Source organism: Hyla sarda, chromosome 12 (genome assembly GCF_029499605.1).
Source record: "Hyla sarda isolate aHylSar1 chromosome 12, aHylSar1.hap1, whole genome shotgun sequence".
NCBI lineage: Eukaryota > Metazoa > Chordata > Amphibia > Anura > Hylidae > Hyla > Hyla sarda.
In genome coordinates, this window is record NC_079200.1 from 70,688,416 (window position 1) to 70,705,182 (window position 16,767).

The window sequence follows — 16,767 nt, forward strand, 5'->3', positions numbered from 1 at the left end:
GCAAATCTACCACTATTGCAATTTTCCACTGACCTATTGAAGATAATGGTAGCAAAATCCACTGCACAAAATCCACAGAAAATCTGCCCATACCCTTAGACTATGTTCACACGAAATTCTGCAATTCTGCTCATAGTCAGTTCTGCAAAGCTTGCTGTGGAATTTTTGCAGTTTTGTAGAATTTGAACAGAATGTCAGTGAATGTCTGCTCAAAACACAGAATTCTGTCGAAATTCAAAGCCCTATTGAGTTCTATGGGATTCCTTCCAGAATTCTGCAAAATGTAAAGACATGTACAAAGTTTTTGCAGAATTTCTGCAGCAGGAAAATCTGCCATGTGAATGGGACAGCCGCAACTCAATGTGCAGTAAATTTTGCACAATTTCCAAGCTGGATTTTCCAGTGAAATTCCACACGGAAATTCTGCCTATTCATTTTAATGGACTCTGCCGTGGAATTCTGCAAAAATAATTTTCATGTTCCTTCTTTTTTGCGTAATCCGGATAGCAGAATTTCTGCAGCATAAAATTCTGCAGCTGAAAATCTGCGGTTTGAATGGGACAGCAGAAATTCCATTCATCACAATGTTAACGTCATAATGCACAGTTTCTGAGTGGATTTTTTTCTGCCACATTCCGCACAGTAATTCCACCTTGTGAACATACCCTAAAAGAGTTTTTCCACAAAAATCATTCATCACCTATCCACAGATTGCACTTGGCAATGTCTGTTAGGCTATGTTCACACAATGAAATTTCCATGCGGAATTCCGCAGAAGAATTTCGCACAGACATTCCCATTGATTCTGCTGCACTGTCCACATGGCAGAATGTCCATGCCAGATGTTTCTGGTGCGGAAATTCTGATTCTGGGATCCCCAGAAAGAATAGTCATCTATGTTTTTCTGCGGAGTCTGCACAGAAAAGCATTCCCGTCTATGAGATGGCGCATTCCCGAGCGGTCCTAATGCCGGAATGTTCTGCTGGCACTCTGCTGTTGGTGGAATGTCCACGTAGAAATTTTCTGTGCGGACATTCCACCATGTGAACATAGCCTTTGTCCTTTAGTAATGAATGGAGCGGTGGTCTCACAGGTTCACTGCTGCTCGGACCCCCAGCAATTACACCTTTATCACATATCCTGTGAAAGTACCTACTCTGACAATCACTGGCTAAGGCCCCTTTCACACTGCCGGTATGCCCCGTCAAATTCGACCGTCAAACTCCCCCTTTTTTTTTGGCTGTCTGACGGCCATACTTTTGACGGGTCATAACGGCTAATAACGGGTCCCGATGGACCCCCTTATAGTCAATGGGGTCCATCGGGTGCCGTTATTTCAGAGGGAATTGCGGGAGAAAAAGACAGTGCAAGTACTATTTTTTCTCCGGTTATTCTTGATCTGAAAATAACAGGCTTCACACTGCCGGAGACAACCAACAGTGTGAATGTAGCCTAAGGTGGGTCCTGCTGTGACTGGCTGTGTAGGCCCTTAGAACCGAACCCAAGAAGTGCTGCACAGCAGGTCCATGCATTATCAGAACGGTAACAGGTGCAGACAGCTAAGTACACATTATATCATTTTTAAATGGTTTTAAACCCAACCTGAGTGCATTAGACTGTAAAACCCTATTTAGCTCTCAAGGCCAGGACAATTTTTACCCATTTGACCAAATTAAAAATAAAAGCACAAACATCTGTATGTCCTGTGCATACAATATTTTCCAGCGGAATATTTTCCTGGCACTTTTTAAAAATAACATTCCATATTTTACAGTCCTGCACTTTTGAATCAAAATATAACATTTGGTAATTTTTCATGTAGTGAATATAAAAATTGGGTATTGTTGTAATCGTACTGACATAAGGAATACAGATAACATGTCAATTTTACTGCACAGTGAACAATTTCTTTTTGTGAAATGGCTATTTTCTCTTGGAGTTCTCTCACTTCAACTACAAGTCCCTGGAACCCTTGTTTGTAAGTGTGAGGTCACTTTTCTTCCTCCCACACATCAGACACCCCACCCATTGCAGCACACCAGAGCTGCCTTGCATGCTGTGCTGTAAACTACAACTCCATTTGGGGAATGTGCTCCCTCCCTGCAAGTGGTCGCTCCACCCATTGCAACTCAGACAGGCTCCCTTTCAACACCTGACTAGTGATATAATGTCTCGGGCCACGCTGCAACCTGGGAAAGGTGAGAAAACACATTTTGTATGCTGTTAAAAATGAACATCGGGGCAAATATCAGATAAGAATTGCAAGACCATCCATCAAACACAGGTACAAACACTATATTCTGAACTGAACCATGAAGCACAGTCAAAAAAAAAACAAAAACGTAATACCCCTTGAAATTATCCATTTGAAGGGATGTGTTCGGTGGGTCAGAGTCTGACAGCTGTGACCCACCACTAGATGTGGCAATGGCACTAGGACATTATAGTCACATGCCAACCGTCCACAGGCACAATGGGATTTCCTAGCACTTCTGTCACTTTATTTTAGCACTTGGCAGGAGTCAGAGCTGAAGAAGAGACACTGAGGAGACATTGCCACATATCCTACTGAAAAGCCATGACTTTAGGAAAGTCCCTTTAATTTTTACAATGATTTCTTTGTGTTTATTTTTAATTCCTGGAAAACCTTTTTCTATTTTTATTTTACTTAATGTATTGATTCATTTTTTTTTCAACCAGTAGATTCATACATGTCACATATGCTGTTAAAAGCTAGAAAGCTGCAAATACATTTCCCCGCTGGGGACCCCCGCAATATAGCATGCAGCACCCACCTGTATCTGCTTCCGGCAGCGCTGGAGGTTCTGGCTCCCGACCATGGGAACGGAAGATTGTGACATCACGACTCCGCCCCTGTGTGACGTCCCGCCCAGCCCCCTCAATGCAAGTCTATGGGAGGAGGCGTGACGGCCGTCACACCCCCTCCCATAGACTTGCATTCAGGGGGCGGGGCGTGACGTCACGATCTTCCGTTCCCGTGGTCGGGAGCCAGAACCTCCAGCGGTGCCGGAAGCAGACACAGGTGAGTGCTGCATGCTATATTGCAGGGGTCCTCAGCGGCGGGACCCCAGCAATCAGACATCTTATCCCCTATCCTTTGGATAGGGGATAAGATATCTAGTGGTGGAGTACCCCTTTAATACTGTGTTTAGAAATGACACTTTGTAGGTTTTCTTTTTCCACAGAAATCACGTAGACACTACGATTACAGTCCACTAGCTAAGTCCTTGGCTGAGTTACTCAAGCTCTTGGCTTTGCATGTCATTAGTGTAGGAAGGGTTCCAGCCCATTCCCACAAGCAATATCCTCAGGAGGACCATAATGTTCTTCTGCTCACAGGATTCGGGTGTATTGATGTGTACACAAATAGAACAGAAGAGGGACCATGTATTGAACACTCACAAGACTAATTCTAGTAAGACAGTACTTGAAGCCTGGGTTATGGACTGATGAAGGAAGTTGTCTATGTAGAAAACCCATTTTCATTGAGAAGGTTCCCCGATCCCTAGCAAGTAATTGTAGTTGGACATTTGGAAAAGGACTGCCAAGTGTGGACAAGTCTCAAAGAAGTCCAATATGCAAGAAAATGTTATCCATATTCACCCAAATCAGTAGAATAAAAATTTGGTCTTTTCATTAGTCTCTATTTATCTAGCACTAGCACAAAAACATAATTTGTGGCAAAATTATTCATATCATTTTCCAGTTGCTAATATAGCTCCAACACATCTACAGTGATGGACATATGCCACTATTTACACACGTTCCTGTGATCTTACAATCTGATATCCCTATGTATTGTTTTTGTGGGTTCCTGACCTTCTTTTGGATACCTAACATAACGGTTGCCATACACCTTAAATAGTCGTTGACCCATTTATAAAAAATTTTTTTGCATTCATCGGTAACCTGTCATCATTTTTAGAGATGAGCGAACTTACAGTAAATTCGATTCGTCACGAACTTCTCGGCTCGGCAGTTGATGACTTTTCCTGCGTAAATTAGTTCAGCCTTCAGGTGCTCCGGTGGGCTGGAAAAGGTGGATACAGTCCTAGGAAAGAGTCTCCTAGGACTGTATCCACCTTTTCCAGCCCACCGGAGCACCGGAAAGCTGAACTAATTTATGCAGGAAAAGTTAGCAACCGCCGAGCCGAGAAGTTCGTGACGAATCGAATTTACTGTAAGTTCGCTCATCTCTAGTTGCTGTGTATATGTGCATATGTAGCCCCCCATCAGTTTCCCCTCATGCATCTAGCAAACTCATAACTATAAGGCTGGGTTCAGCCTTCAGAATTTCCGGCCGTACAAAATCTGGCCAGAGATTCTAAATGCGGCCAGTACTGACTGAATCTGTCGGCGCTAGGACCGCACTGAAATTTCCGCCCCATAAATGGCGGTGTCCTGGCGGAATTTTTCAAGGGATGTCATTGTGCAGCGGAATCCCATTGGCAGCATTTCAAAACGGAATTCCGCTCGGCAATTCAGTACAGTGATCCCTCAACTTACAATGGCCTCAACATACAATAGTTTTAACATACAATGATCTTTTCTGGACCATTGTAACTTGAAACCAGACTCAACATACATTGTACAGACAATCCAGATCTGTGATATCTGTCACAACTGGAGGAACTGACCAATCAGAATGGGCATTTTACTGGTAAATCACCTCTATTACTGAAGTACAAGCACTGAATGGCTGTCTGGTAGCGCCCCCTACAGTACAGGGAGGAACTACAAGTTCTGTACTATTCCTTACCTGTGCCAGGGTTAGCTGCTCCTTTGGACACCAAGTAAGGGCGGCTCCATTTGGGACATTGTGTGTACTGTATAGGACCCTGAAGAAGCTCCTGTCCTCTACATAAACCCTTGTTTCCCAACCAGGGTGCCTCCAGCTGTTGCAAAACTACAACTCCCAGCATGCCCGGACAGCCGTTGGCTGTCCGGGCATGCTGGGAGTTGTAGTTTTGCAACAGCTGGAGGCACCCTGGTTGGGAAACACTGACATAGACAGTGATTTACAGCTTCCAGCAGCTCTTTATTACTTTTATATGTAAGGATTTGCTTTATCTCTATTAGTTATCTACTTATTTTTCTTTAATCCTCACTTTTTGATGACATTTTGGGGCTTCAGAACCAATTACCAGGTTTCCATAGAGTTCTGGTCTCAACATACAATGGTTTCAACATACAATGGTCGTCCTGGAACCAATTAATATTGTAACTTGAGGGAGCACTGTAGTGTGTACCCGGCCTAAGTCAGCTTTTCTATAAGCTAAAACATTTTTGTTTAAACTTTAACTACTAACAATACAGATATAGGATTTGCTACATAGCACATATATCCACTTCACATGAAATCTACTGTACTATAAATCCCGTTGACACAAAATAAAGAAAGTTTAGAAAGTTTGATGCTGTGAGAAGATGGCTTAAAGAGGTATTCCAGTGAAAAAATTTTTTTTTCATATCAACTGGCTCCAGAAAGTTAAACAAATTTGTAGATTACTTCTATTAAAAAAAATCTTAATCCTTCCCGTACTTATCAGCTGCTGTATACTACAGAGGAAGTTGAGTTGTTCTTTTCTGTAGGACCACATTGCTCTCTGCTGACACCTCTGTCCATTTCAGGAACTGTCCAGAGTAGGAGCAAATCCCCATAGCAAACCTCTCCTGCTCTGGACAGTCCCTGACATGGACAGAGGTGTCAGCAGAGAGCACTGTGGCCAGACTAACCAGACTAAGTACTGGAAGGATTGAGATTTAAATTTTTTTTTTTTATAATTTACAAATCTGTTTAACTTTCTGGCACCAGTTGATTTGAAAATTTTTTTTTTTTTTTCACCGGAGTGCCTCTTTAAAGCATTACGCTCATGAAAAACAACTTTTGACATGTCAAAAGTTTTTGATTGCACCAGGTCTCACTCCTTAGACCTACTGCTGTGTGAGGAATGAGACAATATTTGGTGGGGTCTTGGAGCTGCTTTAGTTTTTAAGTGACAAGGACACTCTAAAGAAAAGGAATGCCGATGCATGTAGGGCTAATCGAGGCTTTTCCTGGTGGTATACGCTAATGTAGGGCACAACTCCAGTGTGCACTTAGCCTTACTAACATTAAAGGGGTATTCCAGGAAAAAACTTTTTTTTATATATCAACTGGCTCCAGAAAGTTAAACAGATTTGTAAATTACTTCTATTAAAAAATCTTAATCCTTTCAGTACTTATGAGCTTCTGAAGTTAAGGTTGTTCTTTTCTGTCTAAGTGCTCTCTGATGACACCTGTCTCGGGAAGAGTTTAGAAGAGGTTTGCTATGGGAATTTGCTTCTAAACTGGGTGTTTCCCGAGACAGGTGTCATCAGAGAGGACTTAGACAGAAAAGAATAACCTTAACTTCAGAAGCTCATAAGTACTGAAAGGATTAAGATTTTTTAATAGAAGTAATTTACAAATCTGTTTAACTTTCTGGAGCCAGTTAATATATAAAAAAAAAGTTTTTTTCCTGGATAACCCCTTTAAGCTATCAATCAATGTCAAAACTTGTGCGTTAAAAGGGGTACTCCGATGGGAAATCTACTCCAGCTTTTCACTTGTGTCTATAGCCAATAGTGTCATATTAGAGCGATATAAACTATCCCTCAGAGCAATGTGAATTTACATAACCTAGATTTACAGGTTCCTATATGGCAATAGGGTTGGATATTGTAACCTTAAACTGGATAAACAGTAAGGTTGTGGTGTGAGGGTGTTGACTGGCGTGAGAAGGAACCAAAAACAAAACTGTTTGCCTATGTATCCATGCATGGATCCACAGGGGCCCTATTTAATTCAATGACCCAAATGTAGTCACCTAGGGGGAAATTTATCAAAACCTGTCCAGAGGAAAAGTTGCTGAGTTGCCCATAGCAACCAGATTGAAAAATGAAAGAAGCGATCTGATTGGTTGCTATGGGCAACTCAGCAACTTTTCCTCTGGACAGGTTTTGATAAATCTCCCCCCTAGTGACTACATTTGAGTCATTTTCAAAATTTTGTCTCAGACTAAAAAGTGCAGAAGACCAAATTTTTCAGACCAAGCCAAAACTCGGATATGAATGACCTGAACGTAGTCACTAGGGGGGAGATTTAGCAAAACTTGTGCAAAGGAAAAGTTGTCCAGTTGCCCATAGCAACCAATCAGATCCCTTCTTTCATTTTGCAGAGGCCTTGTTAAAAATGAAAGAAGCGATCTGATTGGTTGCTATGGGCAACTGGACAACTTTTCCTTTGCACAGGTTTTGATAAATCTCAGGTGAGTACAGTTGGGTCATATATTGGGGCCCCATGTTGATCCGGAAGCCGATTTGGAGTTTCTGATGACGTCTCTGTGCCTTGGAGGCACAGATCATGTTGTGAATTCGGCTTTTGAAACAGATTTTTGCAGCTTGGAAATTAGGGCTTTACGATTGTAAACCTCATCTTTGGAGGTAAACAGGATCATTGTTATTACTGTACCCGCTATCCATAAAATAAGGACCTCCTTTTCTTTAGGATATCACATAAAATCTCTGCTAAGGTAAGGCTGAAAAAATGTAACATAAAAATGAGGAAAAAAACTAATACAGAAAAAAATACCTCACCAGGTATATCTGCATAAAGTATATCAGATTTTTCTTATATTACACTTATGAATAAAAAAAAAAAAAATAATAATTATTGCAGATACTCTCATTAACGTAAAATAAAAATAAAACAAATTTCAAAATAATGTTAGTTTAATTAAAATCTATAAATTTGCTGAACATATGTGTACAGATATTTACAGATATGTACAGATATTTACTGGATGAAGTCCTGATCTCAGGGTTGACCACCCAAAGAATATTGTCCAAACCACCGTTATGGTGTTTCCCCGCCCCCGCCCTGAGCCAACTGTACACAGTGTTGAATTGTGCTTATTGCCTTTTTACGATATCCTGTGTCCATTGACATTTGAACAGCTCCGACTGATCTTCTGGAAGCTTTTCCTTGCCATCTGCGGAGGCCTCTTAACCATCTTCTGTTTTGCATAGAAAATTAAATGATCGGGCCCTATAATCTCTCAGTTCCACTTTGTGATTCAGGGGACGGCGCAGATCATCTTTGGGGGATACGTAACGTGTTGAGTCCTCGCACTTTTAGGCAGTTCCCAGTGTGTTCTCTTCTTGTGGCCTGTGAAGACAGTTTAGTTCATTGTTAGTGCACATTGTCTATAGCAGATGTTTACAGTGTGTTTTCTTACATATTCCTGTCCCCCTGCTAGTTTACAAAGTTCACCGTGAAGAGGAGACAATCTGTGTCAGGAATGACATCAGTCCCATGTTATTGTGATCTGTTCAGCCCTTAACAATGCTAAAATATGGTCACACACACACACACACACACACATATATATATATCCAAATAAATTAATTCCGCAGCACTCCGATATGAGATGCAAAAAAAAATGGTGGATTTATTAGCCTGACGGCATAGCGACGTTTCGGCTGCCCACTTGCAGTGGGCAGCCGAAACGTCGCTATGCCATCAGGCTAATAAATCCACCATTTTTTTGCATCTTATATTGGAGTGCTGCGGAATTAATTTATTTGGCTATCTACTATTGACCCGTAACAACGGCCCGCCAGCACCCATCACCATCCTCCCTTTTTTTGGTTGTGCTGCTTCAGTTTTTCCTTTGGCTATCATTCTATCTATATCTATCTATCTTTCTCTATCTATACATCTATTTCATGAGTAGCTGTTTCCTAAATACAGCAACAAAGCCGAAATTATTTTAACTTAACTTCAATGAGCTAAATTGCTCATCACTGTCCAATAATCCACTGTTGCAGGTTTTATAATGTGAACTGGCCCTTTGAATCTCAGAGAGCCGGCGCGCGCGCCCTAGAGAGCGGGGCCGCGTGCGCCGGGACTGAACAGCCAGAAGACGGGGCAGGTGAGGAGATTGGGATGCGACCCGCGGGCGGGCGTGTCCCGCTACGCGGATCGCATCCCCGCCGGTGACACCAGTGCAGCGCTCCTGGTCAGCGGGTCTGACCGGGGCGCTGCACAGAGACGAACGCCGCAAGCGCTCTGGGGAGGAGCAGGGACCCGGAGCGCTCGGCGTAACACACCTACAGTATCCTGTGCATATTCGATGCTCAGGATTTGAAGCTGCAGAGTCCAGTGTAAACTAAATAATTGAACACATCCTAAAACCTCCAGCTTCAAATCCTACACATCAAATATGTGCAGAATACTGTACGTGTGAATACACCCTTAGGGTACGTTCCCACACGGCGTATTTTGCTGCGTATTTGCTGCGTATTTGGTGCTGCGTATTTTCCTACCCATTGACTTCAACAGAGAAAATAAAATACGCAGCAGCAAATACGCAGCAAATACGCCGTGTGGGAATGTACCCTTAGGGTACGATCCCACCTGACGTATTTTGCTGCGTATTTGCTGCTGCATATTTTCTAACCCATTGACTTCAATGGGAAATAAAATATGCAGCAGCAAATACGCAGCAAACACGCAGCAAAATACGCCAGGTGGGAATGTACACTAAGGGTACGTTCACACATGCGTATTTTTTCTGCAGATCTGTAGATATGCAGCAGAAAATTAGCCCGTGTGAACACACCCTAAGAGTACGTTCACACCTGCATATTTTCTGCCGCAGACTTGCTGTAGCAGATTTTGCTTATCATTGAAGTCAATGTGCAAATGGTCAGCAGATCTGCAGCAAAAATACGCAGGTGTGAACACACCCTTAAAGCGTAGCCGACTATGGTTTTCTTTTTCCGTCAAGATCATGACAGGACATTAAAATTGAAAATATTAACATAAAATTTTTTTTGAAATGTAAATGTACACTGGAATCACACTGACATAATATATATATATATATATATATATATATATATATATAAAAAGCTTGAGTAGATTACAGACCCTCTCCACAACCGTCCAGATTGCTTTCATTAGCATGTTAACGCTATGAAAACATACGGGTTAAGACGTTTACTCTAGAACTTTAGTGTCAATTGCAAACGAATGTGTTAATATAAAAAAAAGCTGGAGAAAGCATCCAGGGATTTTTAAGCGAAAGTAACCACAGACCCCCCCTTCCCACAATTGTGGTAACCAGACCCCCCCCCCCCCTACTAATTTGGTGTCTCCTATATCTATAAACCATATCAGATTTTCACTCAGGCACCAGGGTTCAAGGTGTCACAATAATTTATGCGGCTTAAGGCCTAATGCGAAAAAAAAAGAATTCTTTAGCCTCCAGCCAAGATGTTTGCATTTGGCCTTGAAAGCTTTTACTTCCTATTGTTACCCTGAGCGGTTGGACATGGTGTAATAGTTTGTCTAGAGAAGCCGTCATCCTCCTGTTAAGGTTAAGTCCAAAACATAACCTCTGTTGTCAGTGCCATCTGGTGTTATATTATTCATCATATTAAGATGCGGCTGAACGTTCTTGTGTTTTATTATTCACCGCAATTTGTCTAAAGTAGTGTTTCCCAACCAGGGTGCCTCCAGCTGTTGCAGAACTACAACTTCCAGCATGCCCGGACAGCCAACATGCTGGGAGTTGTCATTTTGCAACAGCTGGAGGCACCCTGGTTGGAAAACACCGCTCTAGAGTGCTTTTGCATCAATTTATATACATTATGGGGAAGATTTATCAAGCTGTTCCGTCTTTTTTTGCTGTAAAAAGGCGCATCGTTGCGCAGTTTCTTTGCGCAATAGACTATTTTGGTAAAACTGGCTGTGGGTTGCAGGGCTATGCAGTTGCCCATGCAGTGGACAGTATTTATTAACTGCGCCTTTGTTGAAAAAAATACTTTGCGCAAATGGTACAAAAACAAAAACGCAAATGTAGACCATGAACAACTTGGCTTAAAAAAATAAAAAAAAAGACAGACCACAGTGAAAAATACTTTCAAGCATAGGGGACCAGTTATTTAGTAAGCAGTCATCTGTTCTGATATATATTATGTTTCCCTGGATGCCTATAGCTGTTACAAAACTGCAATTGGGCATGCTGTAGTTTTGCAACAGCTGGAGGCACCCTGGTTGGAAAACACTGTGTACATGTACCAGAGCTGAGTGTGTGATCATGTACATGTAGCAAAAAATAGTGTGTGGCATGTGTATGGAGCAGAGCTGAATGTGTGATTATGTGTATGCATGATCACTCACACACTCAACTCTGCTACATACACATACTCAGCTCTGCTGCATACAGTACATACAATCTATATAGACCTAACAGCCTACCTCCTTCTCCCTCCCTGCACATAGAGTAGTATTCTTTGCTGTTTGGTCACCATGGTTACACTCTACACAGGTGCAATCTCCTGCATTCATCAAGAACAGCATGAGTTTGAATTTTAGACAGTTCTATAGATCTCCAGTCTGTACAGATCAGCTGCAAGCTCAGTGGCCCATGAGCCAATCAGGGCTGAGCACATAAGTAGCTTATGAATATTCAATATGTGGGATGGAGCAAGTCGAGCAGGGGAGGTGAAAAACCTCCTGCTGCTTCATATGAAAAGTGTGTTATGTCGTCACCAAAATGGCCGCTCCATTCACTTGCATAGGGTGACTACAGTAACACCAACAGAGAACTACTGAGCTTCTGGCAGGAGCAAGCTGATGGCATAGCAAGCTATGGCTACACAACTAAATTAGGATCCTATATATATTTTGCTTTGGTGGCATTATAACAACTATTAGGGTGCATTCACATCACGTTTTGTACATACGGGTGCCGGATCCGGCGGGGGGAGGGGCAAACCGGGTGCACCCGTAACCTGGCCGGATCAGCCCGTGACTCCATTTACTTTAATGACCTGACCGGAGTCAAACGGTGACTGCGGTCGGCTCAGTTTTGACCCGTATGCGGTTTTGGCCCGGACCTAAAACCGTAGTAAACTAGAGTCACGGGCTGATCCGGCCGGAGTACGGGAGCGCCCGGTTTGCTCCTCCCCCCGCCGGATCCGGCACCTGTATGTACAAAACGTGGTGTGAATGCACCCTTACTCAGTGCTGCAGTATGTTGTGGCAGCTCTATATAGAGATTTGCTGAAAAAATTGTGAATGTTAGCACTAGGGAGAGAATCAGTTGGATAAGATTATTGCAGGATTTGAACGAAACTAGACTACAGACTTATGGTAACCCACCATTCATGTCAATACTGCATTGTAAAGGCAAAATGGGAATGAAATATACCGTAGCTTGAGAAAATTTAAACATAGTTGAATAGGTAAAAAAAAATTATAAATATCAAGAATGGAAAAAAAAAAAAAGGTCAATGTGGATAAAATTTTTTGGTAACAGTCGAGTATGAAGTCTAATTTTTGGGGAAAACTTTTTATAAAATAAGAAGCTGATCTAAATATGTATTACATTTTGCTGGACTTTTTCTTAACATTTTAAGTGTCCTCCTTGATGGTGTAAATATGAGCAACAAAATCCAAACTTGCGCAAAATTTGGGCAGCAAAATGAGGTTTTGCCTAGGAGGGCAAAAATGCTTGCACCAGCCCTGCTCTCCAGGTTATGTTATGTTATTGAACAATTTTGGCAGGGCCAATTCTGTCTGAGGGTAAATAGGCAGAAAAGGACGTGCAACATACAAATAGTTAAAGAATGAGACAGGTAGAAACACTTTTTAACATTTAACACTTTTACAAGGAGGGCAGCCGCCATGACACCTTCTGTATGGAGCACAGGCAACTCAGTCTGAGGGAAAAACCAAAGTAAACTTACAATTTGGTGGCTCACAGCCGTTTGTGAGGTGAAATAAAATTTGCGCTATATTTATTAAAGCCTGCGCACCTTTTTGATATATTTGGTGCACGGCAGCAAAAAGAAGCGCAAAAACAAACCACACAAAAAATTACTTTGCACAGCAAAATAATGATAAATATCTCTCTCTCTCGAGCGAGCGAGCGAGAGCGAGAGAGAATCCAAAAGCACTCCAAGAATTGTGAAAAACTGTGGTAGTTTGCATAGACATGGGTGAATAAACTACCACAGTTTTTCACAATTCTTGGAGTGCTGTCGGATTATTGCTATTGAAGTTTGTGGGGATCCGTGACCTGGTTCCTTCGCCTGCTTGCACCCTTCACCATTGACAAAACGCCTGGTTGTGCGGCTTCTCCATAATATATATATATATATATATATATATATATATACATATATACACACACACACACACACACACACACACACACACACACACACATGCAGAATACAGCAGCACACTGCTAGCACAAAGATATAGATAAAACATGAGTCTATAGATACAACATGAGACGCTATTCAGCTATGGTGCAGTAAATGAAAGTATAAAATTGTGAAGTAATGAAATAGTGCAATTTGGCGGCCAAATACCGCGGTGGGACGGTCCAAGCTATTTGGCCGCCAAATTGCAAGCTAAGTACCTCACTATTTCATTACTTCACAATTTTATACTTTCATTTACTGCACCATAGCTGAATAGCTTCTCATGTTGTATCTATAGACTCATGTTTTATCTATATCTTTGTGCTAGCAGTGTGCTGCTGTATATTTAGCCCAGCAGCCTGCACCTGTAAGCCAGGTCCATACATATATATATATATATATATATATATATATATATGCACGCAAACCATACAAAAAAAAAAAAACTCTGCATATACCACTGTTTTGTCCAATAAAATAAAAGGACGCCATGACAACTATCCAGTAAGTCCCATTAAAGTTAGTCATTTCTGTTGTTATTTGTGTTGTTCCGCTCCTATGACGAAGCAGAGCAACAGAAAGAACAACACAAATGTGAACAGGGTCTTAACACTCCCCACTCTTGCTTTTTATATGACCTGCTTCGCTATAGTGTTACTTCTGGCCTCCAGCTGGTCACAGACAGGATGTTATTTTTTTTACCCAGTCGTTGCTATAGACCAGTGGTCTTCAACCTGCGGACCTCCAGATGTTGCAAAACTACAACTCCCAGCATGCCCGGACAGCCAACGGCTGTCCGGGCATGCTGGGAGTTGTAGTTTTGCTACATCTGGAGGTCCGCAGGTTGAAGACCACTGGTCTATAGACCATGCTTTCCCACACACACCTGCTTCCCTACTATAAAAGATCTCTTACCTGTACTACGACAATTGTGCAGTTATTTTATTTTATTTTTTTTTATTGAAAAATAAAGAAAATCAATTTTCTCATGATTTTCAATTGCATGATAAATAGATGAGACCGCGAGTTCTACGGAAGCTGCAGAACTAAGAATTTCTAATGTGGAGACCGAAAGATTTAACACCACAAATTATATCTTTCAGTGTCCGTACATCGATTGGCGTATGTGCACTAAATTAAGGAATTCTTTTTATGTGGAAAAAAAAAAAATAATTTTATATATATATATATATATATATATATATATATATATATAATATAAAGGTCCTAGGCTCACACTTTACATTCTGGACTGAAGGGCATAACTTACCCCTTTTCTTTGGTTGCTGAGGCAGAAGGTGCAGATGCTGCGGGGAAGCTTGCCCTCCGTTTCATCCCTGGTCCTGTAGACGGTACTGAAGCACGGCTGTCCATCCTCGCAGCCTTCCCCTAGTAGAAGCACGTTGGCCAGGTGGGAGATATAACTGGAGGCTAAGCGCAGAGTCTCTATTTTGGAGAGTTTTCTATCCACCGGCTCAGTGGGTATCAGCGTGCGCAGGGCAGTAAAGGCTGTGTTAACACTTTGTGTCCTGTCTCTTTCCCTGGCGTTGGCCGCCTGCCTCTGCTTCACCACCACCACCTGTCCGGTCTTCCTGGGAACCTTCCTCCTCTTTGCCGAAGTTTCGTAGCAGCCGTAGGATTGATCCGAAGTGTCGCTCCCGCTCCTGTTCTCCTCGTCCTCAGACATCATACTAACATCCGGATAAATCACATGGGCAGGCATGGGTCGCAGCATGGTAAAAGCCATGCTTTGTCTAACGCCGCAGCCTGTCACTGGTTACCTGGTGCTGGGTAGAATGGCTGCAAATCGATAGCTGTCGTCTTCGAAGCCCGGTTCCTAATTCCCTTTTTCGATAATGGCACTTTGTCCGTATTATAGCTCATAAGGAAGCCTGATGGTTCTCAAAGCCCGTGCCTGTGCATTTAATTCTCCTAATGTCTTCACAGCTGTTCATGTAGTTCCCTCCCCGCAGCAAGAAAGGAGGAGTTGTATTAAGCTCTGGTGGCTCCTTAGGAATCTCTATATATAATACATGGGAGGGGTTACTGGCAGCCCTTCTCTACTAGCAAATGGCACCACCGGGTGCAGGGAGCTTCTGTTTATGTAGCCCCTCGAAGTGGCACGTCATAGATTTATTTTCTGTAAATGGGAAGAAGAAGATAGTATTTATTTTCCGCGTGCGAAAATGCAGGTCAACGCTGTTAACCCTTTGCTTGCTCTCAGGGCACCTTCATATCTGCGTCCGACAATTCACTGTGAACTGCCTAGTGCCAATTTACTGTCATATTTATCCCTTCTGTATGTGTTGTCGTTGTTGTTATTGCTTTTGCTTTGCATTCATGACTATGAAATCCTATTCATATTCCCAATTGGGCGCCAAATCCTTGCTTCGACTGGTTTCACGTGAGCGTAATGTGGGAGCATTTTAGCATCTGTATTGTTATTTTCAACACCAGTGTGCCTCCAGCTGTTGCAAAACTACAACTCCCAGCATGCCCGGACAGCGTTCGGCTGTCCGGGCATGCTGGGAGTTGTAGTTTTGCAACAGCTTGAAGGCACGCTGGGTAGGAAAGACTGGTCTGCAATGTGTCAAAGGGAAAAAAAGCAAGGTAACAGCTCACCGCTCTATATCAGCATCTCCTTGAATGAACCTCCCAAGTGCACGGGGTAACAGCAGCCGTCCTGCAGGATATGGGAAGACCAAGTGTAAAACTCCTAAAAGGAAGAAAGGAAATCCAGCACTCCAGGAAAGTATGTGTAAAACGTCCAACTTTATTCCAAATACAATAAAAATGTATAAAAAATAAGAAAAAACATAAAAAATAAATAAATACCAACACATTTTGAATAATACCTACTTCAATGCTTAACGAAAACCCACTGAAACATTGCGCATTCTCCTTAAAGGGTGTCTTTCATCAAAAAAACTTTTGATATATTATAGATTAATGTATGCAGAATAACTTTCCAATTGAATGCTATTAAAAATATGGTTCTTTCTATTTAATTTTCCACTTTGAAAAAATGACCACTAGAGGTCTCCCTACCAGTCCTGGCTGCAAGACCCTTTGTATAGATTTCAGACTCATGCAGGAGTCCTAAATCTCAGACTGCAGCCAGGACACAGACAAGCTCAGCTGGCAGCTCTGAATCTTCTCCTCTCTGTTTACAACTGCATATGCAGAGAGAAGAAAGATCGGAGTTCAGATAGTAAAATTAATGAGGGCATGCAGTAAGGTAGAGTCAGGAGTATGCCCTGCTGTGCTATGAGCACAGTGCTGGCTCCTGCCTGTCTGATTGACAGGCAGGGAGCAGTGCTGAGCTTGTCTGTGTCCCGGCTGCAGATTTAGGACTCCAGCATGAGTCTGAAATCAATAAAAAGGGCTGGTAGGGAGACCTCTAGTGGTCATTATTTCAAAGTGGAAAATTAAATAGAAAGAACCATATTTTTTTTAATAACATGCAATTGGAAAGTTATTCTGCACACATTAATCTATAATATA

General features: G+C 42.1%; 1 protein-coding gene across 2 annotated transcripts; it reads right to left on the minus strand.

Moving 5' to 3' along the window:
• Positions 1-7,772: 7,772 nt before the first annotated feature.
• On the minus strand, positions 7,773-16,184 carry TCF15 (transcription factor 15). 2 transcript variants are annotated; one of them, XM_056547750.1, is made up of 3 exons: positions 15,886-16,184; positions 14,534-15,403; positions 7,773-8,209 (listed from the first exon to the last, which is right to left on the minus strand). In XM_056547750.1, exons 2-3 carry the CDS (start codon positions 15,008-15,010, stop codon positions 8,135-8,137), a joined length of 552 nt encoding a protein of 183 aa, XP_056403725.1. In that variant the 5' UTR covers positions 15,011-15,403; positions 15,886-16,184; the 3' UTR covers positions 7,773-8,134. The 2 variants fall into 2 exon arrangements, with proteins under 2 accessions (XP_056403725.1, XP_056403726.1); XM_056547751.1 differs by lacking the exon at positions 15,886-16,184 and having other exon boundaries at positions 14,534-15,406.
• Positions 16,185-16,767: the final 583 nt, after the last annotated feature.